At 36.3% G+C, this 27753-nt stretch overlaps 1 protein-coding gene across 1 annotated transcript; it reads right to left on the bottom strand.

Annotated features, from left to right (window-relative positions):
* Positions 1-410: 410 nt before the first annotated feature.
* Positions 411-26645, bottom strand: VGAT (vesicular GABA transporter). The gene is made up of 4 exons (XM_067773759.1): positions 26494-26645; positions 25800-26329; positions 15838-15994; positions 411-2213 (listed from the first exon to the last, which is right to left on the bottom strand). The coding sequence occupies exons 2-4, from the start codon at positions 26008-26010 to the stop codon at positions 917-919; spliced, it is 1665 nt and encodes a 554-aa protein (XP_067629860.1). The 5' UTR covers positions 26011-26329; positions 26494-26645; the 3' UTR covers positions 411-916.
* Positions 26646-27753: the final 1108 nt, after the last annotated feature.

Below are 27753 nucleotides of genomic sequence, written 5' to 3'. Positions count from 1 at the left end.
TTTAGTATCAAAGTCGTACAACGCTGCCGAATAGCCTCCGCAAAAAGGAGATAGAATAAGCTGCGTGGTCAGGTGAGAGTAGCTGTTAACGAAAATTGGGACATTCAATAAAGAAATAATGGAAGCATTGTTTTTTTTTTATATAAGATTGAATTCAATAAGTCCATTAACGTAGAATATTTTACTAATTATTTCACTAGCCATCTGTATGAAATTTATATTACGGTAAACATGGACCAAAAATAAGTGAAACAACGCAATTAAGGCTATATTTTCTAATGTATTTTGAACATTAAAAAAATTATATATTATAATGCATGTACATGTTTGTATTTATATACACACACACATATATATATATATATATATATATATATATATATCTATATATAAGTATCTATCTATAGTATTAAATGAGATATACATTAGTGTATATCTTGGAAGACATGTGTCAAGATTATTTTTAAACTAAACTAAGGAAGTAAATATGCATAAATATGCATTGGATTAATCGTAATTATATTTAACTATTATTTTTATCGTTTTGGAAGACATTTTGTTCGTTACGAGTTTTATATTGTCACATATATTATTTTGGAAGACATGATTTTTTTTTAAGTCGACTCATTGAGCTAAACTTTAAGCGTTAGTGTACATACATATTTAAAAAAAATAATTTGTAACAAGTTTCAGTACCTCAAAATAAAATTTAAAGTAATGGAACTAAATTAAGCAAAAGCATGCTTCTCAAAAGTTTCTTCTTTTTTTTTTCAAATACTGTACGGAACGAAATCTTTATCGTGATATTTGGTAATATAACAAGCTATTAGCGCTGCTGGTTCATTTTGATTTTGAATTACCTATTCTGGGTATACTCTTGTTTCCAAAATTGGCTAAATAGAAATTTGTCTTTCCTTTAAAATGGTAACCCAAGCTCAAACGCACTTATCAAAGCGCTACCTGAATCGTAAATGCCTATTACGCCAAACAAAACCCCAAGACCGATAATGACATAATCTTTCGCCCTCTCTTTTTGATCCATGAGATGACCTTTAATTTTCAAATGGAAATAACATGGCCAGATAAAACTCAGCATGGTGCCGGTAAAACTGCCAATGAAACCCATCAGTATTGAGAAATGTGGAATGAAACATGCCATCATAATCGTTGCTACAATGACCCCAACTCGAAATCCTAGACCCCAAACTTTTAACTCACCATCCAAATGCCATATTGTAGGGAATTTCGTTTTTGGTTGGCCTCGAAAGAAATTTCGTTCCAGCAATTCGCAAGCAGCATAGTATGGCAAAGGGTAGCTGAGTACTGCTTTTATTACCAAGAAAAAATTAACTAAACCCTTAAAACCTGGCGAATGCAGATTATTCGTAATAACTTGTTGCGTATCATCTTGAAAAGTTAAAAAACAAATATAACCGAAACCGGCTTTAAATATTGCAGCTGCTATATGCGACCAATCCAACATCCAATTGAATTTTGACCGATCGATCATACTACCTTCAAGAGAAGGTAAAAATATTTGCGAAGTATATGAGAAAACAATAACACCTAACGATATGGGGAAATTTTCCATATCAATGCTCCATCGCACTTTCGACCAACCCCATTCACCGATCTGTAATATACAGTAACCCAATATAATGGCATTGATAACAATGTGCGACATTGTACACCAAAATGAAAGAGTCGAAACCATTGTCAATGATTTAAGAAAACCCATTGGTAACAAGATTATACCCACACACATCATCCACGAGCGTGAATCGAAGGATCCCTCTGGATAAGTGCCCGCCAATAGATCACCACATACTACCACATAAAGGATACACGTCATAAGTAATTCAATTAGTTGTGCGATACTAACAGCCCGTGCACCCAATTTGGGCCCAAAGCAAACCTTTGCTATGGAAACGTAGCTGTCACGTACACGTATCATTTGACCTGTATTGGGATCGGGTTCGTACAAGCACTGTACCAGTACTTTGCCCGTATAGCAACATATATAAGCTATACCCACCATTGCTATGATGGCCCAATAGCCTCCGTGCAACACTGCAAACGGCAATGAAACGATGAACATTCCTTGAATGGCATTAGTAACATTCCATGCTGCCTGATATTCATCGATATTAGTTCCACCGCCACCTTCGCCTTCACACACAAACGAGCTACCATCTGATGCAACACTTCCTTGTCTGAAAGAAATAATAAAGATAATTCAAAAACTTAAGTTTCGAGAAGTCTCTAAAAGTTTTTTACAGGTTTGCATCTGTGTATCTCGACCTATTTTAATAGAAGGGTCGTAACATAAAAGTCATACTCAGGGAAACCAATAATAAATGCGTATCTGAAGAAGTCGGTTTAAAATATTGTAACTGAAAACTTTGGTTATTTCACAGAATAGGTATGAATCGCGGGTTCGAATCGAGCTCAAGGTCTAACAATAATTTTTTATCATTATTATTGTTATGATAAATTTTTCCTTAATTGAAAAAATTTTTAAATTAGAATAGAAGAAAGAAAAAATTTAGACAACTGCCAAAGCTCGTTGTATAGATCCATTTCGGGAACTGCTAAATTCCTTCAACGGCAACGTTTAGGCGCCGCTGCTATAACCATTCAGCTATCACAGCGGTTTTTTGTTTGTCTTCATTAATCCTACCTCTATTCTGGTCCGTGCCAATGTGTGAGATGATGTAAGAATTGGACTTGTTTGATGGCAATGCTGCCATAGTGTCATATTTTATTGACACTTTTTCCCCCGTGCTCTGGGATGTATTAACCATTTTTGTTGTTATATCGGCCTACTGATTTGTATGATCGCGGGTTCGAACAACAAAAATTGTTAATAGGTATGAATTTTATTTTTTATTAATCACTTTTCACAAATCGCAAAGGACTTAAGGTGGTATACTATGTGAAAAAATAAATAAATAAAGAGATTTCAGGCCGGGCTTGTCGTCCAATTTGCGACGTGCTTCTTTTAATTTTTCTTATAATATGCCGACTCCGAACGGCATCTGCAAGACACATGAGTTTTCACTGAGAAGCTATTCATGGCAGAAGTACATTCGGAGTACTTGCGAAACACTGCCGAGGGGCGAACCCGTTAGCACAATGTTAATTGAAGAAACTTTTTTCTAAAATTTTGATATTGCTTTGTCCGGGCCGTGAACCCGGGATCTTCGGTGTGGGGTGTGGTAGGCGGAGCACGTTACCATCACACCACCACGGCCGCCGTGTTAAGGAAAAGATATTTATGTAAATAAGAATTTGACCTGTGAGAATTAAATGCATACACTTTCTGTCAAAACATTTATTTTTTTTCTTACGTTATATACGTTATATATAAAGTCTGATACCAATTTCACATAGAAAGAAGCTTAGTGGAATCTCAATTTTTTTGAATGCAATAATTAACTTTTCCTTTTCATACAGAGCCAGCAGCCAAATCAAGTTTGCTTAAGAATAAAAAATTGAAATGGAATGAAGATAATTGAAATAAATTGCATGCGCAACTATTCATAGATGCTGCATCTAACCAAATATGTGCCTATTTTTTAAAAAGCCATACTTATTATCTTTTGCCGCAAACGCTTCAAAAATAATAATTTGCATTTTTTTTGCCATTATTAGGCCCTGTTTTTCAGTAGTTGGTTAAGCAAAGCTTAGTTAGTGGCGCATAGTCACAATAGAAATAAAATAGGGTTTAAATTTAGTTGCAGCTTTTTGACATCATTTTCTAAGAGCTATCTGTTAAAAAAGCTACTGTTAAATTTAAAATTTGGTTTATTTTGACTATGGCTACACGCCAGTTTGCTTAAACTCTAGTCAAATTCAAACTCCAACTTAAGCTGGAGACATTGGTGCTTTATCGGTAACCGTATCGGTAACCTAATAACAGCTGATTCGACCAATCTTATGAGAATCAATGCAATCGATTATTGGTGCCGCTAAGGTCGTAACCGTATCGTAGCCAACCAATTGGGTTTTGGTTTACCGTCGTAATGATAAACAGCTGATTACGTTAGGTATACGGATACAGCGATACGACATACGGCACCAATGACTCCAGCTTTAACTACAAGCAGTTTTTCAGCTACAGTTTAACGCCGCCTTCGGAGTAGGCTTTTTTGCACGGCAACATTGATTTTTATACTCAGCGTGCTTTGCACACAGAGTATATTAACTTTGATTGGATAACGGTCGGTTGTACAGGTATAAAGAAATCGAGATAGATATAGACTTCCATATATCAAAATCATCAGTATCGAAAAAAACCTTGGTTGAGCCATGTCCGTCCGTCCGGCCGTCCGTCCGTTAACACGATAACTTGAGTAAATATTGAGATATCTTCACTAAATTTGGTACACGAGCTTATTTGGACCCAGAATAGATTGGTAATGAGCGAAATCAGACGATAACCACGCCCACTTTTTATATACATAACATTTTGGAAAACACAAAAAACCCGATTATTTAGTAAGTAATACACCTAGAATGTTGAAATTTGACATGTGGACTGATATTGAGACTCTTGATAAAAATTTGCAAAACATTTTTAAAATGGGCGTGGCACCGCCCACTTTTGATAAAATCAATTTTACAAATATTACTAATCATAAATCAAAAATCGTTAAACCTATCGTAACAAACTTCGGCAGAGGGGTTGCCTTTACTATAGGGAATGCTTTGAAGAAAAATTAACGAAATCGGTTAAGGGCCACGCCCACTTTTATATAAACAATTTTTAAAATGGTCGTGGACGAATAAAATAACCTATATCTTTGCAAAAAAAGAGCTTTATATTGTGACGAATATAAGTGACACTAAGTGATACTCACATCCCTAGTCTGAGGATAAGTAAATAAAGTCACAACAACAATAAAGCAGACAGTCACTTGTGTCTACATAAGCGAATCAATCATTATGTCTACACATATGTAGGTACACGTAGCTGAGAAGGAAGGCACAACCAAATGCATACATATGCGATACTCATGAAAGTATGCAATGAGAGAAGCTATAAAATCGTACAATTGTAGTTACAGCTGAGAAGTTTAAGAGCTGGTGGCCAACTAGTAGATTCTGGAAATGGAAGCGCCTAGAAGATGCGAACGAGGAAATCAGAGAGTATAAAAGGCAGCAAATTTAGAGGCGCTGGAAGCCAGTTTCATTTGATCTATCAATCAGTTTGGTTATTAAGCAAGCTATTCGTTGCAAAGTATGTGTTATTGTGAAGTACTTTAATAAAGGCCATTTTTCCATTATTCAATATTGGAGTTATTTATTCAACAGTTTAGAGATACGAACGTTGGCAGAAGATTGCAAATAAGGGGAATTGCAGTAAATTCGTTACAATATCAATGGTATTTAATTTCCCAAGTGGATTTATAGCAATAAATAGGAAAAACTTCAAATTTAAAAAAATGGGCATGGCACCGCCCCTTTTATGACTAAGCAATTTTCAATCTTTCGGGAGCCATAACTCGAAGAAAAATCAACGGATCGTAATAAAATTGGGTACACAAATTTTCCTATAGCAGGAAATATTTCTAGAAAAAATGGAGAGATCGGTTAAAGACCACGGCAACTTAGATAGAAAACAAGTTTAAAAGGGTCGTAGGCTAGAATAATAAGCTATAACTTAGCAAAAAATTGTTTTGAATCAATGATATTTTACTTATCAAGTTTTACTGTAAGAGGAAATGGGGAGTCATTTTTGTTTTAAACGGGCGATGCCACGTGTTATGTAGAAAAGTAATTTATCTGAAATGAAATGTAAAATTGAAGCTCACTGAGTACATAATGTTCGGTTACACCCGAACTTGAGACAAATTTACGTGTTTATTATCTAGATAATTTGCAGCTGAATTTCGTTTACCCCACAAACGTGGCAAAAATATTTCTCCAGCCTTAAATAACTGTATATCTGATTGATAATTATTCTTAAACCTGATAGTTCTCAAGTTGATATCCAACACTATCTAACCTCTGAGAAATTTTGTAAAATGTATAGTAGGGTGTCCCTTATTTTTAGAAGTCTTTTTTTGTAACGCATACCCTTCAGATCGGTTCTCCTTAATCCAATATACTCAATAAAAAAATATAAGCTCATTACGAAAACTCTAAACCGTGCGGAATTACTTTGGAAACAAGTTGGTTCAGGTTCAACGGTTAACATTCGATCAAATTCTTTTCATTTGAAATGAGGTGTTCTATAAACAATTTTTTACGATTTGAAAAAAGGACGCCACGACCGTCGCCTGTCAAAATAGAAATAGATCTAATCTAGCGACAGCGGCATTCATGATTAATTGCCGCTTTGTCGTGTCGTACCCAAAAAATTCCTCCCCATAAGAACATGTGTAAAAATAATTTGACAGATGCCGCACCGTCGTTGTCGTCTTGAATCTGTTTTCCCTAATACGCTAGCTTTTTCCAAATAAAAACAATTTGATAATATTATTGATTTGGTGGCGTTTCTTATTAATAGAAAAAAATTTCTACATAACTGTTCGTTCAAATAAGACGTGCACGGATTATTATTCTTGAGTTGTCGGGTTTTTCATTTCGAAAATGTCAGTGGAACTAAGAAGCAATAAAAACAGTATATTTCTGGTGGGTGAGATTAATCACCAAATAACAGGCGCAAAATTACCGTCGAATCGTCAAATTCTTGCGGTTCTGTTTTTCAACATTCGCGAAATAAAGTTAAATATTAGTGAAAGTGCAAATCTTGTGGCTCGGGAGTGCATTATATTGTGGGAAAAAGCTAGAATACCCACCAGAGCTTTCCCTAATTGTGTTAAAAAAATTGTGGATCTTTATCAGTTCTGGCGAGAGCTGCAAAAAAATTGTAAAAAGATACCGGATTTTTATAAACGTCGCGAGGAGGAGTTTCAACAGGATTTGGATAATTTATTCGATATCGCACATGCTGATGCTCTCAACAGAATTAAAATAGAAGAAGATAAAGTATTCTTACGTAAACAGAGAGAGCCAGGCCGCCCAGGTTGCTTAATGGGTGTAGACAAAAAGTTGGCTGTAATTGAAGAAAAGGCAAGGTTAAGACAACTAGCAAAAGAGAAATATAGATTAAAACAAATGCCCTCAGATGCCGTATCGACATCTGTTGCTGCTTACAAGGATATGACACATACAGAATTACATGACCAATCTGCAAGCTCTGAAGAAAGTCTGAACGACCCGACTCCTTCCACTTCTCAATCAATTCGTTCTTTAAGTGCAGTAGCAAAAAGAGGAAGAAAAAATTTCATCACGCCAAAATTGGTTGCGACTTTAGACAGATGTCAACTCAGCATTCGAGATTCTGTTTATGTAGTTCAAGCTGTAGTGGAAGCACTATTCAACGCATTCGAACGCAAATGAGAAAACATAGAGCAGAATCCATTAAATCTGATTTTCAGAATAACATACCCGAAGTTGTTACTGTTCATTGGGATGGAAAACTGTTACCTAGTCTCAACGTAAAAAGCTCTAAAGAAGAACGCTTGCCAATCGTTATTTCGTTTGAAGAGAAAGAACAAATTCTTGCAGTCCCGAAATTAGAGAGCTCTTCCGGCAAAAATCAAGCAAATGCAGTACTAAATACGCTAAATGATTGGAACCTTAATGATAAGGTACAAATAATGTGCTGTGATACGACAGCATCTAATACAGGTCGCTTGAATGGAGCTTGTGTGCTTTTGGAGCAAGCATTAGAAAGAGAATTGTTACTTTTTGCTTGTCGTCATCATGTTTACGAACTTGTGCTCAAAAGTGTATTTCAAACTAAAATCCAAGAGGACAGTACCAGTCCCGAGATTCCACTATTTAAAAAGTTCAAAGATAACTGGAAGAATATTAATCCTAATGCTATCGAACCCTGCTCTAATTTCGTAAAACAACACTTTTGTGAGACGATGATAAATGAATTGGTGGAGTTTTATTACAACGAACTGGAGAAGTCAATTGTACGAGATGATTATCGGGAACTGATTGAACTAGCTATTATTTTTTTGGGAGGAAACTCTGAGAATAAAATTAAAATCAGACCTCCAGGCACATTGCATCAAGCTCGGTGGATGGCAAGAGCTATTTACTCTATAAAGATATGTTTGTTGCAGTCTCAATTTAAAATGAGCGTCAAGGACGAACAAGCGCTTAGAGATATTTCTTTATTCATTGTGACAGTTTATGTTAAGCCCTGGCTAAGATGCAGTTTAGCAGTAAAAGCGCCGAATCAAGACTTACTCTTTTTAAAGACCCTGAAGGATTACGAAAGAGTTGACAAGTTGATTTCCAAAGCAGCTTTAGGAAAATTCAGTCACCACCTGTGGTATTTATCAGAAGAAATAACCCTGCTATCAATTTTTGACGAAGACGTTGATGAACAAACCAAGAAGAACATTGTAATTAACTTAAAAAGAGAAAGCTTTGATGATTCCGGAAAGAGATACGTTCCATCGAAGGATGAAACGTCGATATCTTTATGTGGTGAATATTTATTCATATGTATTAAGCTATGCTCACTATTTACTAAACGCTAAACTTTTGTTCTTGTTTTAGAAAAATCTTTGAGTGATTTCATCACTATTAGAAGCAAAAATATATTTTCGAGGCTAAAAGTTGACTGCAGTTTCCTTCAGGAAAATATATCTTCGTGGGAAGAAAACGTGGCCTATATAGAAGCAAAAAAGAAGATTTTGTGCTTAAAAGCAGTTAATGACACAGCTGAAAGAGCTGTTAAACTTATGCAAGACTTTCATGGTTTGATAACCGCAGAAGAAGAACAAAAGCAGTTCCTTTTACGCTGTGTGCAAGAACATAGAGATATGTATCCAGATTGTAAAAAACAGACTTTAAAAAGAAAATGTTCTGAGTAATCCTATTAACAATATTTAAATTAAACAATCTTTAATACAAATTTCTATTATTAAACAAAGCAATGAACATTTTCGTTGATCTAGCTACTAGATGAAGAAAGAAACTGCTATTTTTGAGGCCCTGTCGGCACGGGTTAAAGTTTACGTGGAAAGTTAAAATTTGTTATTTAAGCAGAGGTTTGTATACTGAACCGAATTAGAGGGTATGCGTTTTGATAATTGCAAAACGAAATATTTCGTTCATATAAGGGACACCCTAATGTATAGTTCTCGAGTTGATCTCGAACTTCATTCTCGAATTATTTTCCAACCTTTGGGAGTTTGAGAAATGTATAGTTCTCAAATGAATATTCTCCAATTGATATCCTACATTATATATCGAGTTGACGTGGTGTAAAAAAAATCTTCTCCAAGGATGTACCACCAAAACCAGCAGCCGTTTTTTGTGAGAAATAAACCCTGAAGCGGTATAAATTAAAAATAAGTTATGGATGTTTTATTTTATTTTCGTCAAAATACCGTAGCATCGGAATCTTTACACACTTGAATACAAGTTGGGAACTATCTTTTTTTCAACTAAAGTAACAACTAAAGAATTCCCCTTTTTGCTGAGAACGCTATGATTCTCAAGTTAAGTCACTGCTTCGAAACAACTTTCGAGATCTGAGCATTATGCTAGTTGTCAACATGATCTCTAATGGTACTCAAGCCCAAATGCTTGTTGGGTATATTGACTGACAAACTGAGTTGAACCGGGCCTTAATGTAGAAAACGTGATTTATTATTTCAATAACCCTCTATGTGCAATTGCTACCAAAATTTTTAAGTTAAGACATTTCTATTAAAATAGGACGATCTTTATAACAGCGCTAACGGTTTGTCAGATTTTCCCGAATTTTTAAGTGAATCTTTCTTTCAGATATGACAGAACAGCGCATAAAGTTTTAAGAGTTTCAAAAGATCTAAGATCCTATAATTTAAAAGTCCAAGTCCCTTGGCCCACTAGTGTTATATATTTTGAATCAAGTAGGAAAAAGGGAAGTGAAGGCAAAAGGGAATCAAGTAGGCAAAAGAGTGAGGCTTTGGCGACCTTAAGTCCCTCACGGAAGGGTGGCCTAGAAGATTTAACGTGGTCATATCAAATCTTTACCGCGATGTTCGGGCTAGTACCTAAATGATAATAAAATAAAAAGTTAAGGAAGTCTAAATTCCGGTGGAACCGAATGTTATGTGCTTAGATGTAAGCTGTTAATGAACTGTACTTTTATTTTTAGTTCTTTGACACTTAGTATTATTTTTTCCACATATCGTTAGCTTGATGTGAAAATGTGCTAAGTCACTTTTTACGAATTTTACAGGAGACGAAAAAAACTGAATAATTTTTGAAATAACCTTTTTTTCAAAACTCTGAATGAGGATACCTTAGTTGCAATACTTTTGAGTGTAGAAGCTTTGAAAAAGATAAATAAAATCATGTATGCTAACCCAGCAGCTATTTTATGACTTAGCACAATTTCCTCACTCAAAACAAATTTTTTCTCTTGACTTAGCACTTTTTACTCAATATGTTTCCCCATCACTCCTCCCCTTTAGTGATTGAAATATAACACTAAAACAATTACAAAAAATACTATTTATTTGTGAAACTATTTCTATCTATTGGCGGCCACCGTGGTATGATGGTAGAGTGCTTCGCCTACCATACCGAATGCTCTGGGTTCACACCCCGGGCAAAGCAACATCTAATTTTAGAAAAAAGGTTTTTCAATTAGAAGAAAATTTTTCTAAGCGGGGTCGCCCCTCGGCAGTGTTTGGCAATCACTCCGAGTGTATTTCTGCCATGAAAAGCTCTCAGTGAAAACTCATCTGCCTCGCAGATGCGGTTCGGAGTCGGCATAAAACAAGTAGGTCCCGTCCCGCAAATTTGTAGGAAAAATTAAAAAAAGGAGCACGACGTAAATTGGAAGAGAAGCTCAGCCTAAAAGCTCTTCGGAGGTTATCGCGCCTTACATTTATTTATTTATTTTATTTCTAACGGTTCTGATCTGGACTCTTTTGCCGGATGGTGTGCAGACAATAACTTATTTTTAAAATCAAACAAATGCTGTGTTGTGTTTTATTCCACATACTTTATCTACAAACTAAATGCTAAATCTCTTAATCGCTGTCAAGAGAGTAAAGACTTGGTTGTAATTTTTGACTCCAAACTTTCTTTTTCTAGTCACATTGATTTCGTTGTTTCAAATTTTGTTTCAATGGTTGGGTTCAGTAGACGTAACACCAGTGACTTTAAGGACCCTATGACGTTGAAGGCACTTTATATATCCTTGATCAGAAGTGGTATTGAATATTGCTCAATAATATGGAATCCTTTATATGAATCTAACTCCTATATATTTGAGAAAGTTCCAAAAATTTTTACAAAATTGCTTTACGTATGCTTCACTGGCCAGACGGCCTCCCATCGTATACCAGCAGGCGCAAATTGCTTGGCCTTCAGGCTTTGCATGACAGAAGAACTTTTATCTCGCTCATGCTTGCCTATAATGTAATAAATTTTAGCACGAATTGCTCTGATTTATCTAATTTGTTCATTCCATATACTTCGCTGCATGATATTCCGCATAATAAGTTATTTACCGAAATAACTCATAAAACGAATTATGCTATGAATGGACCTATAACTAGGACTATAAATCGAGCAAATCGATTCAGTAGTGTTATTAATTTTAATAACAGCTTATACAAGTTTAAGCTTGAATTGTTTTCTATATTTAACTAGTCTGTAAGAAAGCATGTAGTTATCGACATGTAAGAATTGAAGTAGATCATAGTCAGCGCAAAGCATTTATCAATTGGGTAAATCCAATTTCAAGGGGTTGCCAGCACAATATATAGCTTCTTTAACCCAATTTTCAACTCACCTAACCGTGGCGAATCCTGTTTCATTGACATCCGAAGCTCTGGCGACCCCAAGTTCCTTATGGAACTAGGGGGTGGGGAGGGCGGGATGGCCTAGAAGGTTCAATGTAGTCATATAAATCGTTCCCGAGATGGTGGAGCTAGTAGTACCTTAATAGTGCTTTGTTACCGGAACGTACCGGATCTATATCCGGCAAAGGGCCATCAACATCGGTAACACTCCCCAAAGCCTTCGGGGAGTGTCTTTATCGTTAATACAACAACAACAACAAAGCATTTACTTTTAACTGAATGAATTAAATAAATAAATAAAATGCGCGCAGAAAGAAATGACTAGTAATTCAGATTGATATCATTTACAGGTTGACTTAGCACATCTTTTTTAACAGCTGACGACTCAGCACATTTACATATCATTGCCCACAGCACGTAAAAATAAAAAATTTAAATATTTTTTTTGTGATCGATGTATTTTGAATTCAGTTTTAAAACTGCATTAAAATACAATTTTTTCAAAAAAAGTGACTTAGCATATTTTCACATTAAGCTAACGATATTTTACAAGTACATATTTTTATACTCAGCTGAGAAGAGCTCACAGAGTATATTAACTTTGTTCGCATAACGGTCATCCGTAACGGCATAAACTTATCGAGATAGATATAGACTTCTATATATCAAAATAATCTGGGTGAAAAAAGAAATTCATTTAGCCATGTCCGTCCGTCCGTCTGTCCGTCTGTAAACACGATAACTTTAGTAAATTTTGAGGTATCTTCATGAAATTTGGTATGTAGGTTCCTGGGCGCTCATTTCAGATTGCTATTTAAAATGAACGAAATCGGACTACAACCAAAACCGAAAAGTGCGATAATTCATTACCAAAGACGGATAAAGAGATGAACCTTGGTAGGTGCATTGACCTTACGACGCAAAATAGAAAATTTGAAAAACTTTGGACAATGGGCGTGGCACCGCCCACTTTTAAAAGAAGGTAATTAAAAAGCTTTGCAAGCTGTAATTTGGCAGTCGTTGAAGATATCATGATGAAATTTGGTAGGCACGTTACTCCTATTACTATATGTGTGCTAAATAAAAATTAGCGAAATCGGATGACGAACACACCCACTTTTAAAAAAAATTTTTTTTTAAAGTCAAATTTTAACAAAAAATTTAATATCTTTACAGTAAAAAAGTAAATTATGTCAACATTCGACTCCAGTAATTATATGGTGCAACAAAATACAAAAATAAAAGAAAATTTCAAAATGGGCGTAGCTCCACCCTTTTTCATTTAATTCGTCTAGAATACTTTTAATGCCATAAGTCGAACAAAAATTTACCAATCCTTGTGAAATTTGGTAGGGACTAGATTCTACGACAATAACTGTTTTCTGTGAAAACGGGCGAAATCGGTTGAAGCAACGCCCAGTTTTTATACACAGTCGACCGTCTGTCCTTCCGCTCGGCCATTAACACGATAACTTGCGCAAAAAACTATATATCTTAACTAAACTTAGTTCACGTACTTATCTGAAGTCACTTTATCTTGGTATAAAATATGGCCGAAATCCGACTATGACCACGCCCATTTTTCCGATATCGAAAACTACGAAAAATGAAAAAAAATGCCATAATTCTGTATCAAATATGAAAAAAGAGATGAAACATGGTAATTGGATTGGTTTATTGACGCAAAATATAACTTTAGAAAAACTTTGTAAAATGGGTGTGACACCTACCATATTAAGTAGAAGAAAATGAAAAAGTGCTGCAGGGCGAAATCAAAAGCCCTTGGAATCTTGGCAGGAATACTGTTCGTGGTATGACATATATAAATAAATTAGCGGTACCCGACAGAAGATGTTCTGGGTTACCCTGGTCCACATTTTGGTCGATATCTCGAAAACGCCTTCACATATACAACTAAGGGCTACTCCCTTTTAGAAATCTCATTAATACTTTTAATTTGATACCCATATCGTACAAAGACATTCTAGAGTCACCCCTGGTCCACCCTTATTGCGATATCTCGAAAAGGCGTTCACCTATAGAACTAAGGCCCACTACGTTTTAAATAATCATTAACACCTTTCATTTGATACACATGTTATACAAACACATTCCAGGGTTACCCTAGGTTCATTTTGATAAATGGTGATTTTCCCTTATTTTGTCTCCAAAGCTCTCAGCTGAGTATATAATGTTCGGTTACACCCGAACTTAGCCTTCCTTACTAGGTTGTGTAGCGCAACCCTTTCAAGGGGTTGCCAGCGCAATATATAGCTTCTACAACCCGATTATCAACGCGTGGCGAATAGTGTTTCTTTAACAGTTTCTCAATGATCTACGGGGTGGAAGGTCGGGATGGCCTAGAGGGCCATTATTATCTCCCAACATGTTTTTCAATATTTTATAGTTATGGATGTTAGACAATTTAAAGTCATCAGTCCGAGTCTTGCAGTGCTTTTTCTACAATTTGTTATAAATTTTTATTAAAAATATCTTATTAGCGGAACTGTTAAATTTGAATTTGCATTAGTAATCAATTATTTTTAGTAAATGATTATTTTTGATCTTTTCAATTATTTTTGATTAATTTTGTGGTAATTTTTGTTGAAAGGAACATTTTCGTTTGGTGCATGCACGGGATATTTTCTACATATAAGTACATTTTAGGATGCAATAGTAAATCGTATAGATAAAAATAAATAAAAAATAAATGTAAGGCGCGATAACCTCCGAAGAGATCTAAGGCCCAGCTTCTCTTCCAATTTGCGTCGTGCTCCTCTTGATTTTCCCTACAAATTGGCCGGACGGGACCTACATGTTTTATGCCGACTCCGGACGGCATCTGCAAAGCAGATGAGTTTTCACTGAGAGCTTTTCATGGCAGAAATACACCCGGAGTGCTTTCCAAACACTGCCGAGGGGCGACCCCGCTTAGAAAAATTTTCTTCTAATTGAAAAATCTTATTTCTAAAATTTTGATGTTGCTTTGCCCGGGAGTTGAACCCAGGGCATACGGTGTGATAGGCGGAGCACGCTACCATCACACCACGGTGGCCGCCACCAACATTATATAAAATAATGTGGGATCGAAAACGGCGATTTGTTTAATTGCCCAGACCATATGTAAAAAAAATGTTGGATTCATAGGATGGCGTCCAAAAGCTTTCATTTAGCAACGATCCTTTATGGTTTCATCCTTAAGTCTAGTCAATTTTGTTACATCCAAAATAAATATATCCACTATTTTGAGTTACGTCATGGCTATGCAGTGATTGTTTTGTACATACAAGTACATTGGTGGATGTAACGATATATCGTGAGCGCTTATCTAGGCATATGCGTACATACATACCCACCTACAAATTATCGTGTCTATAAATGTATCCGACGAATACCTTGCGGGGGAGTGCTTATTGTCTTACGACAAAACAATATGCTCAAACAATATGTATGAGTAACACTACTTAGGTTGATAGTTTCACTTCCAACTGGAGCGATCCTCTAAGTTGTCATTCATCATCATGTCTAACCAAAGGTTGTTATATCCCAGATAAATTTATTAACATATGTCAATTAGGTTGAAATTTTTTAAAATTCCTTATGAGTACGTCTAGGATATTTCCCATAAAATTTTATATTTTGCAAATTCAACAAAGCGGATAAAAGAAATCGAAAAAATAATGAAAAATAATCAAAAGTAATCAAAAAACCCTTTTTTCATTACTTTTGATTATTTTTGATTTTTTCAATAATCGTAAAAAATTATGATTTTTTTTTTGATTTTTTTTTTTATCAATTGGAAAGTAATCATTAAAAATAGAAAATAATGGCAAGTAATCATTAAATGGCTTTTAAAGAAAATAATCAATTGAACGAGTAATCATTAGCATTAGTAATCATTATTTAACAGGTCTGCTTATTAGTTGCGAAGTATAAAAGAAACTTAAAAATATTTTTTAGATAGCTGCAGTTACATTTACGCATACAATTTAGTTACCTAAAGCCGTCCGTTTGTTGATATCTTCCATCATATTCATTTGCAATAAACGACGTATTTTGATATTCCTCTTTCTTGTGTTCACCGTTATCCGTATCCGCCCATCCATTTGGATTACGAAAAGGATTCAGTTCAGTTGGCTTTTCAGCAATTTGAGCTTAAATGGTAAAAACATAAATAATATAAATTTATATTAGTATTGCCAATTTCCGGCCATTTGCTTGGTATTTATATTGTAACGAATTTAGTGCAATTCCTCTTATTTGCAACCTTCTACTAACGTTCGAATCACTAAACTGTTGAATAAATAACCCCACTATTCAATAATGCAAAATGGCCTTTATTAAAGTACTTCACAATAACACTTCTACTGCTCAACAGATAGCGTGCTTAAAACACTGCTGCTTTTATACTTTTTGGTTTCCTCGTTGACATATTTCTGGGCGTTTCTATTTCTAGAATTTGCTACCAGCTATAACATAACTACAGATGCACGTTATAGCTTCTCATATGCGCGTGTATATGTGAGTGATACTTCCACAGATAATTGCCTACATTTGGGAGCATCTCAGATAAGATATATACATGGGTTTGTGCGTTTCTCCCTGCTGCGTGTACGTACATATGTGTAGACCAGGCATGCTTAACCAACGAACCGATATCATTTCGTTACGATAATTAACGTTAATAAACGAAACAAAGTCATTTCGTTTCGTTTGTTAACGTTGAGAACGTCAAATTAACGAAATGATTTCGATTCGTTTTCTGCCATATCAAAACGAAATCAAATCGTTTATGTTGATTATTAATTTCAAACTACGCTGGCAAAGCTGATTGATGGCGGAGTCATTAAAGGTGAAAGCATTAGCCTAGCTGATTGCAACTTTTCTCATGAATTTTGACAGTACGAACATTTCTCAGAGTATTTTTGACATTACCACCAACGAATTACACAAACAAACTACATGGAGTTTGTGCGTGTATGTCCGCTCGCTTTTACCACCTTACGGCTTCAACATGGCTATAGCATTGCCAGCACAATTCAAACATAAAGTATCACGTTTTTGTTAACGTTTTTAACGTTAACGAAAGCTTTTCGTTTCGGTTAAGAACGAGATACAATTTATCTTGATAATTTCTTTATCGATAATATTTCGAAGTGTTTCAACGGAAACGGTGGAAATTTTTTGATAAACGATTATCTTAACGTTAAGGTGCATCCCTGGTGTAGACATAATGATTGATTCGTTTACGTAGATACAATTGACTGCTTGTTTTATTGTTGTTGTGGCTTCATTTACTTAGCATCAGACTTGTGATGTGAGTATCACTTGGTGTCACTAATATTCGTCACAATATTTATAAAACAACATGCTAGAAGAATAGCTTTTAGATTTAAAAACCAGACAGGAGAAGTAAGTAGTACAACAACAAAAATTCGACGGCCCTCATAATGCGGTCATGAATTTTAAGGTAGTAAGGGGGGAAAACTGTTGGTTCTATTTTGCTACTTTTTTACCACCTTAGTAATGCAATGTGCGGAAAAAAGCCAATCTCGATATATCTCCACATTGGAAACGAGGACAAGAAATAATATACTAGAAAATAGAAGAACAATTGGAGGAATTCGCATAAGTAAAGAGTGCAAGAGAAAGATGGGGAGTGAGTAAAGAGGGAAAATTTACGGAAGAATGATAGGGATAGGGAAATTTAAAGAGCGGATTAATAAAAATATTAAATGCAGAGGGTAAAGGAAAAGGGTTAGACAGAGGTGAGGTAGGTGGAAAGTCAGAACAATGTCTGTCAGGTTTGTTCATACCGCCGGGAGTATTTCATGTTTGTTTAAACTTTCCCAGAATTATCCAGAGTTTTTTAAAATAAAGTTCTGACGAGCCAATGTTTTCTTCCGTCAGGTAAATCCAAAAACTTTGATTTCTTTAAGCATCTTTGCTGTTAAACCTCTATATATATTTTTACACCAGCCCCTTCTTTCTGCTCAAAGAGCCTACTTCAACGCTTGGTTTGCATAGGTAAATGTTGGGTCTTGGGACCGTATAACATTAATTCCGAGTTTTCGTATTACAAGCCTCCCGAGCTTCGTATTACAAGCCTACACATCTTCAACTTCATGACATTGTTCCAGATATTCAATCATCTCAGTGACGTCAGCAGTATGTTTCCATATTCCTTTAGGATTGGTTTCCTCGAAAGCGGTACCGCTATATACCGGCCGCTACATAGCGGAAGAGTACGTTGTCAAAAATGTTGCAATATAAAATTAATTACGTGGAAACTAAGAAGAGGGTGAAGCTCTCCGTAACGTAATATAGCGGTAGGACATAAAATATTACGGCCGTCATGATGGTAGAAACTCGTTCATCAACGTTTTTCGCCACCGCTATTCTGAAAGCCGTAAATATTTTGTCAAACCCTTAAAAATAAACAAATATTCAGACTTCAAGTTTATTACTGAAAATCTTTTTACAAATAAAAAAAATAAAATAGGCAAAAAAACGGGAAAAGGGATCAATTTAGTCAAAATATCATCGATGGAATCGGCTGGATAAGTTCTTCCAGCTTTACAAAAACTCGGTGCCGCTAATGACGGTGAGTATAGCAACCGTTCTTTAGCGGTCGTAATATAGCGGCACCGTTTTCCGAGGAAACCCAGCTTTTAGCAAATATTTTTGAAAGAATAAGATATTGCATGCGCGAACTTCAGTGGAAAGAAGCGGAGCTTCACAAAATTCTAGTAGGTCACTTGCACCACACCAAAAACTTTAGCACAATGTTTAACATAATTTAAGCACACAAAATACACCGATTGGAGTTTTAGAGACTAAAAATTAAAATTCTGAACAGATTAGCTGAATAAAAAGTGTACAAATAATTTTAAATAATAAATACAGACAGTGGTAGTTTAACAAATTCTGCTGTGGTAAATGGTGAATGTGGCCTACTAGAATTTTGTGAAGCGTGCTTCACACTATTTTTCGTACCTGCAACATCTCTATCTTAAATTGTCTCTGCCTTTACTTAGAATATGAACGCTATCTGAAATGGTAGGGATGTGTTTTCAATGGTCAGGAAAGGGTTTACCCGTTTTGAAAAAATAGGAGTAGAAAAATAAATACCTTGCTACGAAAGCCATTGCAGAAACTGTTTTTTTTTTTTGACATATCAGAGCCACCTAACGCCAATGCAAAAGGGGATACACAGGACTAGTGAGAGTTTACATTACATTGAGAGTCAGAAGGAAAACATATTCCTTTCTAATATTTTATACAAACTTGATCAGAAGATCCCCCAAAAATTTTACCAAGTTATGATTTACTAAAATATTCCAGGAGATATATTAGCCCCGCGACAGTCGTCCTAGAACCAGAAGATGTTCATCCGAAGCGAGCCGGATTCATACATTGTAAATTACAACCCATAACTCTAATATTCCTCTTATCATGATTTTTAAGTAAAACAACAACAGTGAGTTACTAGTTTTTTAACTATATTTACAACACCATTGTTTTAGCGAAGTTTTTACATAAATAAGGTATAATACAACAGTTCTGGTGTTCTTGTTGTAGGAATGGAAAAACCTGCACAGGGGAAAATCCTTGGTTGGATATGACGTGAATACAAATAGTTTGTTTTAACAAAGCCCTGTTTAAATTTTTTGGGAACAAAATAAAAAATAAATTAAACATACATATATAATAGAAACATCAACAATATGGACGTAATAGTTTAGCACGACCTTACTTATGGAAGCCAACACCAAAGTACCCAAATAATGAATCCCTGTAATTAGATCCAGTGAAGGTCCATCGATATTCACCTAATAGTTTATGTGAAAAAAGTTCTAAAAGTGGCATATTTTACTCCTGAAAAATGTAAAAAGCAACACTTTTTTGGGGACAACATTGGTCAAAACTTTTCAGATAGCCGAATGGCAGAACAAAGAAGAATTTTGACGGCTTATTCCACCATGGACTGCAAGCGTTACTCTTAAAGCCTCGTCATATAAGCAGTTTTTCATATAGACGCGTTTAAAGCAATCTTATTCAGGAAGAGCAGATTGCACGTATTTTTATGGAGAACGGCAGATCGGGCGGCACTGAAACACGAAAAAAAGCTATTTTCCAACTTTTGTTGCAAGCATTGTGCATTCATACAAGTAGAGATTTAAAAAAAAATGTTCACAATAGTAAACAGCCTCAATCACCTGTTCAATCGCTGTTCGGTTACTTAAATCATATGCTCAATAATGTTTTCCAAACATTTTATCTATTACTCAGATGTTAGAAATATAAATTAATATGTTGTCTGATTTTTTGTTTAGAAAAGCAGTTTTGAAACACAAATGGGCAATTAATGGCACTTCAATTCAATAACCGCGAGCAAAAAAGAAACCTTTTTCCATTATCTGGCTATTCGCGGCAGCCAATCTCCCTGTCAGGTAATATTTGACCGGTAGGTATGGCAATATAGGTAGGTAGGTAAGTGAAATGGCTGCGACCCTGGTCGCCCAAGTAGCTATTTAAAGCCGTTTTGATGCTATGTAATTCGTTATGGTCAATGTATTACAACCAGCCAGAGTTGTTGATAAAATTAAGAATATTCGGGATTGCTATCACAGATAGACCTCTGAGGTCTTCTAGAAACGGGGTTCCAAGGAACCTTAGTCGGGCTCTAGCTAGAGCCGGACATTTACACATAAAGTGTTCTACTGTCTCCCTGGCATTTTGATCTTTGCAGCTTCTGCAATAGTCGTTATACGGAATGCCCATCTTTTCCGCATGCGTACATACTGCCCAATGACCGATGCAGACTGCTATCAGTTTGCGTGTGTTGGCCCTGGATTAGTACAGAAGACTTCTCGTCCTCCTTCCATCATAGTTTGGCCAAATGGATTTTGATATTGCACAGGTGGTGATGTTACCCCACTTTGTTTATTTGTGCTTTCTTCAAGTAGACGCTTTGGATATTCCCCTTGGCTACTGCTAAGGGTATGCCTACTTCGACACTGGATATTTCCTCGCTCATCTCCGATGAGACCCTGCGTGCCAGCTCGTCGGCCTTCTCATTACCCTCTATCCCCCTATGACCCGGGACCCAGATAACGCATAGTTCTAAGTTGGTGGATAACTGGGATATGAGTCGCTTACAAGCCCACATTAATTTTGAGTTAATGTGTGGTGAGGAAAGCGCTTTTATCGGTGATTGGCTATCCGACAGGATGCAAACTTTACCAGCTACATTCAAGCCCTCCAGTGATTTGCAGGCTTGCCAAATCGTGGCGATTTCTGCTTGAAACACGCTGCAGTACGATGGGAGTCTGAATAATGCAGACAAATCTAGGGACTCAGAGTAGACTCCGGCACCCACTCACGATTCCATATTGGAGCCCTCAGTGTAGATTTGGATGTCGTCGGCCCCTATGCCCGGGTTGATCTTCCACTCGTTCCTGCTTGGAATGGCGGTATTACAAACGTACTCAAACTTCAGTTTGCGAGGGTAGTAATCTGTCTCAGTACTACATGTATTATCCGGAAGTTTATTTAGGATACTACTATGCCCTTGCTGAGTATCCTTCCAACACCCAGACTCCCTGAGTCTCAGTGCGGTTTGTGACGATGTACAAAGTATATGCAAGCCGATCGGAAGCAGGTGCAAAATGGGGTATAAAGCAGCAAGTGCGTCCGGCCCCTATGGCACCAACACACGCAGTGCGCTGGATTTTTTGCAGGCTGGTGATATTGTAGCTCTTACTTAGAGCTTCCCACCAGACCATGGAACCATAGGTAAGCACCGGTCGCACAACCGCCTCGTATATCCAAAGTACCATGCTTGGCTTGAGTCCCCATTTCTTACCAAACATTGATTTGCAGGCATAGAAGGCGATGCAGGCCTTCCGTACCCGCTCTTCGATGCATACTTTCCAATTCAACTTGCAGTCAATTGTTAGTCTCAGATACTTGGTACTCGATGACAGGGTTAGTGGCAATGTAGGAATGGAAAGATCTTTCCCTTGTATGAATTCACAATGCTCACATTGGATGTTTTGCCTGAAAATTTTATACATTTCTTCTAATGGTATGTATCGCCTGCGGTCTGTATTTCTTTTTGTGGGAAGCTGTATTTTCTCTTCCTGAGAGGAAATGGACAAGTTTTTGTCAACGGAACTGAATGGTTGGATCTTTAGAGAATCACGCTGTCCAGCACTAAGGAATATGGAAACCTACGTCAATGAGATGATGTGGAACAAAACCATGAAGTTGAGGATGAGGATCTGCAAGGCTTGTAATACGAATACTCGGGATTGACGGTATACCATCCAAGACCCAACACTTATCTATGTAAGTAAACCAAGCATTGAGGAGCATATCTATTAAGCAGAAAGTGGTCGCTGGTTTAAAAATAAATAGCGGCTAAGTTTTGCAGCAACGGTGCTTCAACAAATCAGAGCTTATAGATTTACATCATGGCAAACAAACTTCAGATTATCAGAACTTTAATTTAAAGAGCTCTGGCTAACCCTGGAAACGTTTACACCAACACGAAAAACTCCAGCCGTATGATCAAAACCGAAATACATTGTTCTGACTTTCTCTGTCTATCCACCTGCTCTCCCCTGTCTAAACTTGTTCTTTTCTTATTTCCTCTCCCCTCTAAATTTTTAGTTTACCTCAAACGGACATTTTATTCATTCTTAAATCTTGCCGCTTTTCCTCTTACTCTTCCCGCTCTTGCTGTTTTCCAAGTCTAACTCTCACTACTATTCTTAATCCTACCCTCATTCTTAACTATCCTGTTAACCTCTTTATAGTTTGTCTCAAACCGTTTCCTTTATTCCTACTTTTACCCCCATCTTCCTCTTGTTTTCTTTACTTTTCCGAGGGAATCCAACTCCTCTCTTTTCTTTCATGTCCCCATTTCCATTGTGAAGATACATCGAGTTTGGCTCTTTTCCGCGCATCATATTACCAAAGTAGTACAAAAGCAATAAAATAGTACCAACAATTTTCCCCCCCTACTACTTCGAAATTAATGAGCGGATTATAAGGACCGTCAAATGTTGTTGTACTACTGTTCACCTGTCTGGTTTTATTGCGTCATGGCTGACACCCATATTCTGGCGCTCGGTGACTGGCAATTGTCATAGTTTTTTTTTTACACGTATATACGTCTACGTTTACGAGTAAAAAATAGAAACGCGTATCCTCACTTAGATAATGCTTAGGAGACCCATCTAGCGGCAACTAGCTACAGAATATGTTGTACCGAAAAGCGCATACACAAACCTCTGGTGGCCATAAAGTATAACATATAGCTGAATCGGTTGCGATGAATAGTGAACACACACCATTTGTAGTCGTGATACATAGAATTAGTGTAGAGGTGAAACATAGACACATATTTCAGTTGCATCTGAGTATAATACGTTTTGAAATTTAGGAGTACTAATTTTATGCGCAGCAATTTCAGAAGAGTAGATAAAGTTTGACGCTTAGCAGTCCATATAAAGTTTAAGCGTAAACATCTTTAGATGTAAAAAAAAACACAGCTATTATTAATTATAGGAACAGTCCATGATTTAATTACTAGAGGTTTGTTCTGAAATGTCAGCAGAGTTTTGACCCTCCCAAATATATAACTTTGGCATTATTGTCTTCATGGCCCGTGGCACGATCCGTGATCGAAATGAATAGGACTTGTTAGATCCATAACCTATTTTAATTTTTAGAAATATCTTTACAGTTGCACAGTTGTCGCTTGATTGAAAATAGTTTTCAATCACTGATCGTAAAATGTACGCAATATGAGTCCATCTCAGAATTTGTTTCAAAACGTCCTAACTGAGCACAAATTCAATACATTTCACATGTTATAAGGCGTTTATGAAAAAAAATTTGAGTTATGGCCCTTTTGAAATAAATGTTGAAATAATTTTTGAAAAAGAATTTGAGATAAAGCGATTTCGAACTGGCAGGATGTAACCGAACATTATATACTCAACGTGAGTTTTAATTGTACAGTTCATTTCAGATAAATAACATTTTTTAATTTTGTTACAAGAGATAATTTTTTTTTTGAGGTTCTAGAAATGTTGTGTAATGCTTGATCGGAATGGGAGCGTGGCACCGCCCATTAAAAAGAATTTCTCCCAATTTCCTCTTACAATAAAACTTGGTAAGTGAAATATCATTGATACACAACTATTTTTCGCCAAGATATAGCTTATTTTTCTAGTATACGACATCCATCCGACAACCATACCCCTACTGAGGTAAAATATCAGTGAAATGTAGTTAAATAACATAGAGTTATTGCAAGCTTTGTTAAGGTTAGACCTTTAGGGAGTGGTCTTTCACCGATTTTGATAATCTTTACTCAATCTATATTATTTGGCAAGAATAGTGTCTCTGCCAAATTTCAATGTAATATCTTTAACGGCTTTTGATTTGCGGCTTGTTAAACTTCCAAATTTTCTTCTTCGAAATGTGGGTGGTGCCACGTCTTTTGAAATTAGCATTGTCATAGGGTTCTAAAGTAAGTTCTTAGTTTCAAGAACATAGTTTTACGAGAAGCTACTTTGAAATTAGCATTGCCATAGGGTTCTAAAGTAAGTTCTTAGTTTCAAGAACCTAGTTTTACGAGAAGTTACTTCAATAGCGGTCGCAAGATTCCACATGTTGTAAATAAACTTTCTAAATATCCCGATCCCTCTCCATATAAAAAACTGTTTTATCCTTAATATTACAACCTAATAAAACCCAAAGCATCGTTCAAAGTTTCATGTTTCGGGGTTATCTGTAAACTCCTGAAAGCTCGAAAGAAAAATTTCAAACATCGTATGATTTTTTGAATTTTCACAATCCCTAGACGGCCTAGCGACAATTTTTCCCCTCATGTAGCGTTATAATGGGGCTTTGAGAAATATGATCTTAGTTTCAAGAATCTAGCTCTACTCAAATAGCGGTCGCAAGATTTCCATTTTGTAAGTGGACTTTCTACATGCCTCCAAATATTTTGATCCCTGTCCTATATAGAAAATCTTTTTATCCCAAATGTTGTTGTTGTTGTAGCAGTGCTTCGCGCCACCTAATAGGTGCGACCGATCACAAATTGTCATCAATATCCTCTAATGGAAGTCCAAGGAAACTTGCTGTTTCGACAGGGGTGGACCATAATGAAAGGGGTGTTAGAGGCGTTGGTTCCACATTACAATTAAAGAGATGTTTGGTGTCATGTGGGGACACATTGCAATACATTTTGTATGTCTGGGTTGATTCTGGATATGTAAGAGTTTAACCTGTTACAGTATCCAGAACGAAGTTGAGCTAGAGTGACTCGCGTTTCCCTGGGGAGTATGCGTTCCTCTTCCCCAAGTTTTGGGTACTGTTCTTTGAGTACTGGATTCATCGGACAATTCCTGGCGCCTGTTTGTGGAGTTCACTGAGGACCCAAATCTTCGTTAAAAGCTTCTTAGTTCTAAATATCGGAAAGTTCCTCGAAACTCGAAAGCAAAATTTCCAAGTTCGGACGTATTTTGAAATTTTTACGATCCTTGGAAAACTTGGGAAAGTTTTTTTCCTCTCAGGTTAAATTATCACCGGGTTGCGACATGTGTTCCAAGCTACCGGACTCTAGCTCTCCGGTAAGTTACTCAAAAATGAATTGAAAGAGTACCCAATGTTGTATGGAAATTGGCGGAAAAACGTCAAACGAAACAAATATAAAGGAAGTAAAAACTGATTTTTGTATACAACGGGACTTTTCACCTCTCGTTGGCGTACTTCATATTATAAGCAAATTACTATATATGTAGCTGCCAAAGGGGTTTTTTTGCTCTCCTGAAAAACTGGGTTTTTGCTAAGAAAGGGCACATAATATGTCGATATATAACAATACAAATCCGTGCACACATACATACATACATACGTAAAACAATTTTTCTTTACCTTGATATTGGCCATCGGCTGTTCCTGCATTAAACATTCCTTGAGGATGTGTTTTGATATTTTGCTGTTGCTGTTGTCCTGTTGCGTTGCCGCCTGGTTGCTCGTAGTCCTTCTTCTCGGGCATGTGCTGACGTGCTGTTTGCACGGCAACATTTAGAATGTTTTTAATTGGCGGCAATGGTGTTGATTTTAATTTATCAATGAATGACATTTTGGCGAAAGCAATCAATTGACGGGCTGGTGACGGTGATTACGACGACCGCTGCTGATGGTGAAGGTGACGGTGGTTATGATGTCTATATATAATTTTACTACGTGAGTAGATGTGCTTGAGCTGTTCGATTTTATATGACAAGCAGAAGTTTAATTTTCTTTTTTTTCGCTTTAAATTCACTCTTTTAAGAGTAATTCGTTAAGACGTGTTGCCATAAATGGACTGGGCGTAACGATTCCAAATTACCAATAAATTTATGTAATCAACTTGAATACTCATCTCGAATCTGGATGCATGGATGCGTTCATCATTATAACTTAACAAACACACACAAATATGAAAAAATATATCATGATAAAGGGTAAAATGAAATAAGCAAATGTGAAAAATGTTCTACTTATAACTACAATTTGTCACTGGATACAAATTTTTGCAATCATATTCGTTCCAAATATTTTAATATTTTCTCTTAATATTTACTTGCAGTGCTGGCTCGAAATAATTCAGTTTCCTGCCCGTTTCTTTCGAATAAAAATAAAATAAAATCACTACAAATTTATATAACACAAATCTTATTACGATAACTAACTGTAGAGATTCCAAATCGAATTGATAACTTGCCCGATGAACGAGTGGAATATTCGCAGCTGCGCATGCGCCAAAAATTTGTATGTATTCGATAGATTTTGACAATTTTTTGTGTCGGTGATTTTTCGTGTGGAAGCTGTCAGCATCCTTTTTCACATAGGTACATTATTTGATTATTTATCCTTTAGTTTTTTCTTTGGTGAGTTCCCGCGCAATATTTTCCGCTTTGCACAAATAACCTAGACCTACATTTTGTTCCTAGCTTTGTATGCAGCTTAAAACAGTTTAATTTTAATGCGTCTGCCTATTTGAAGAGCTCCCTTCCTGATTTGATAGTGAGGATACTTCATGCACACACATGATCCTTGCTCTTTCCGAATAGGGGTTTTTTGTAATCCCAATGATCGTTTAATAAAACTGCTTTATTTTCGAACGTGTAAGTTTATACCAAGTACTTTGCAAAGAAATGGTTCAAATTTGCCATTTACAATTAAATCGTTTTTTTTTTTGTTGCGTTCACGACAACCCTGTCAGAATACCATAAGTGAACAGTCATTTGAAAAAACAAACAGCTGTTCTTTGTGAATGCGCCCTTCGTATAGCCTTCTCGAATTCCTGATTGCCTTGCTTCTGAAAAACATCTAATAAAAATAATAAAACATTGTTGGGGGGCAAATATAAAATATATACCATCTCGTTTAACGCCTACCTCGCAAAACTTTGTCAAACATTGTCAGTTCCGATAAAGCCCGCCCTTCCACCTGCCCCCCAATTGAATTTCTCCATGAGTTCATCTATAAACATCTGGCGCCCAACATAAGATATGTCTTGAGATAGCCCCTTTATTTTATGAAGGTATGTTGTGAAAGCTTGGGCGTACTCGAGGACGCGTAGCTTTTCCTCCACTAGTGCTACGACAGTTTTTGATTGCATCGGCAAGAGGCTCGCTGTCTCATGGAGATTTTTGTCGCTGATCTCACCCGTCATGCGACAAACTGATTGCTCGACTTGCCTTAGAAACAGTTGCTGAAGAATATCACTTGGTTTATTATTATCAACGACATTTTGAATTAAAGGATCATTTGTACTTCCACTTGGACCTATAAAAACAGCATTTCCACTCTCGCCCTCAGAAACCGCACATTCCACACT

This window comes from Eurosta solidaginis, chromosome 3 (assembly GCF_040869045.1).
Source record: "Eurosta solidaginis isolate ZX-2024a chromosome 3, ASM4086904v1, whole genome shotgun sequence".
Taxonomy (NCBI): Eukaryota; Metazoa; Arthropoda; class Insecta; order Diptera; family Tephritidae; genus Eurosta; species Eurosta solidaginis.
This window is presented reverse-complemented; position numbering and strand designations above follow the sequence as displayed.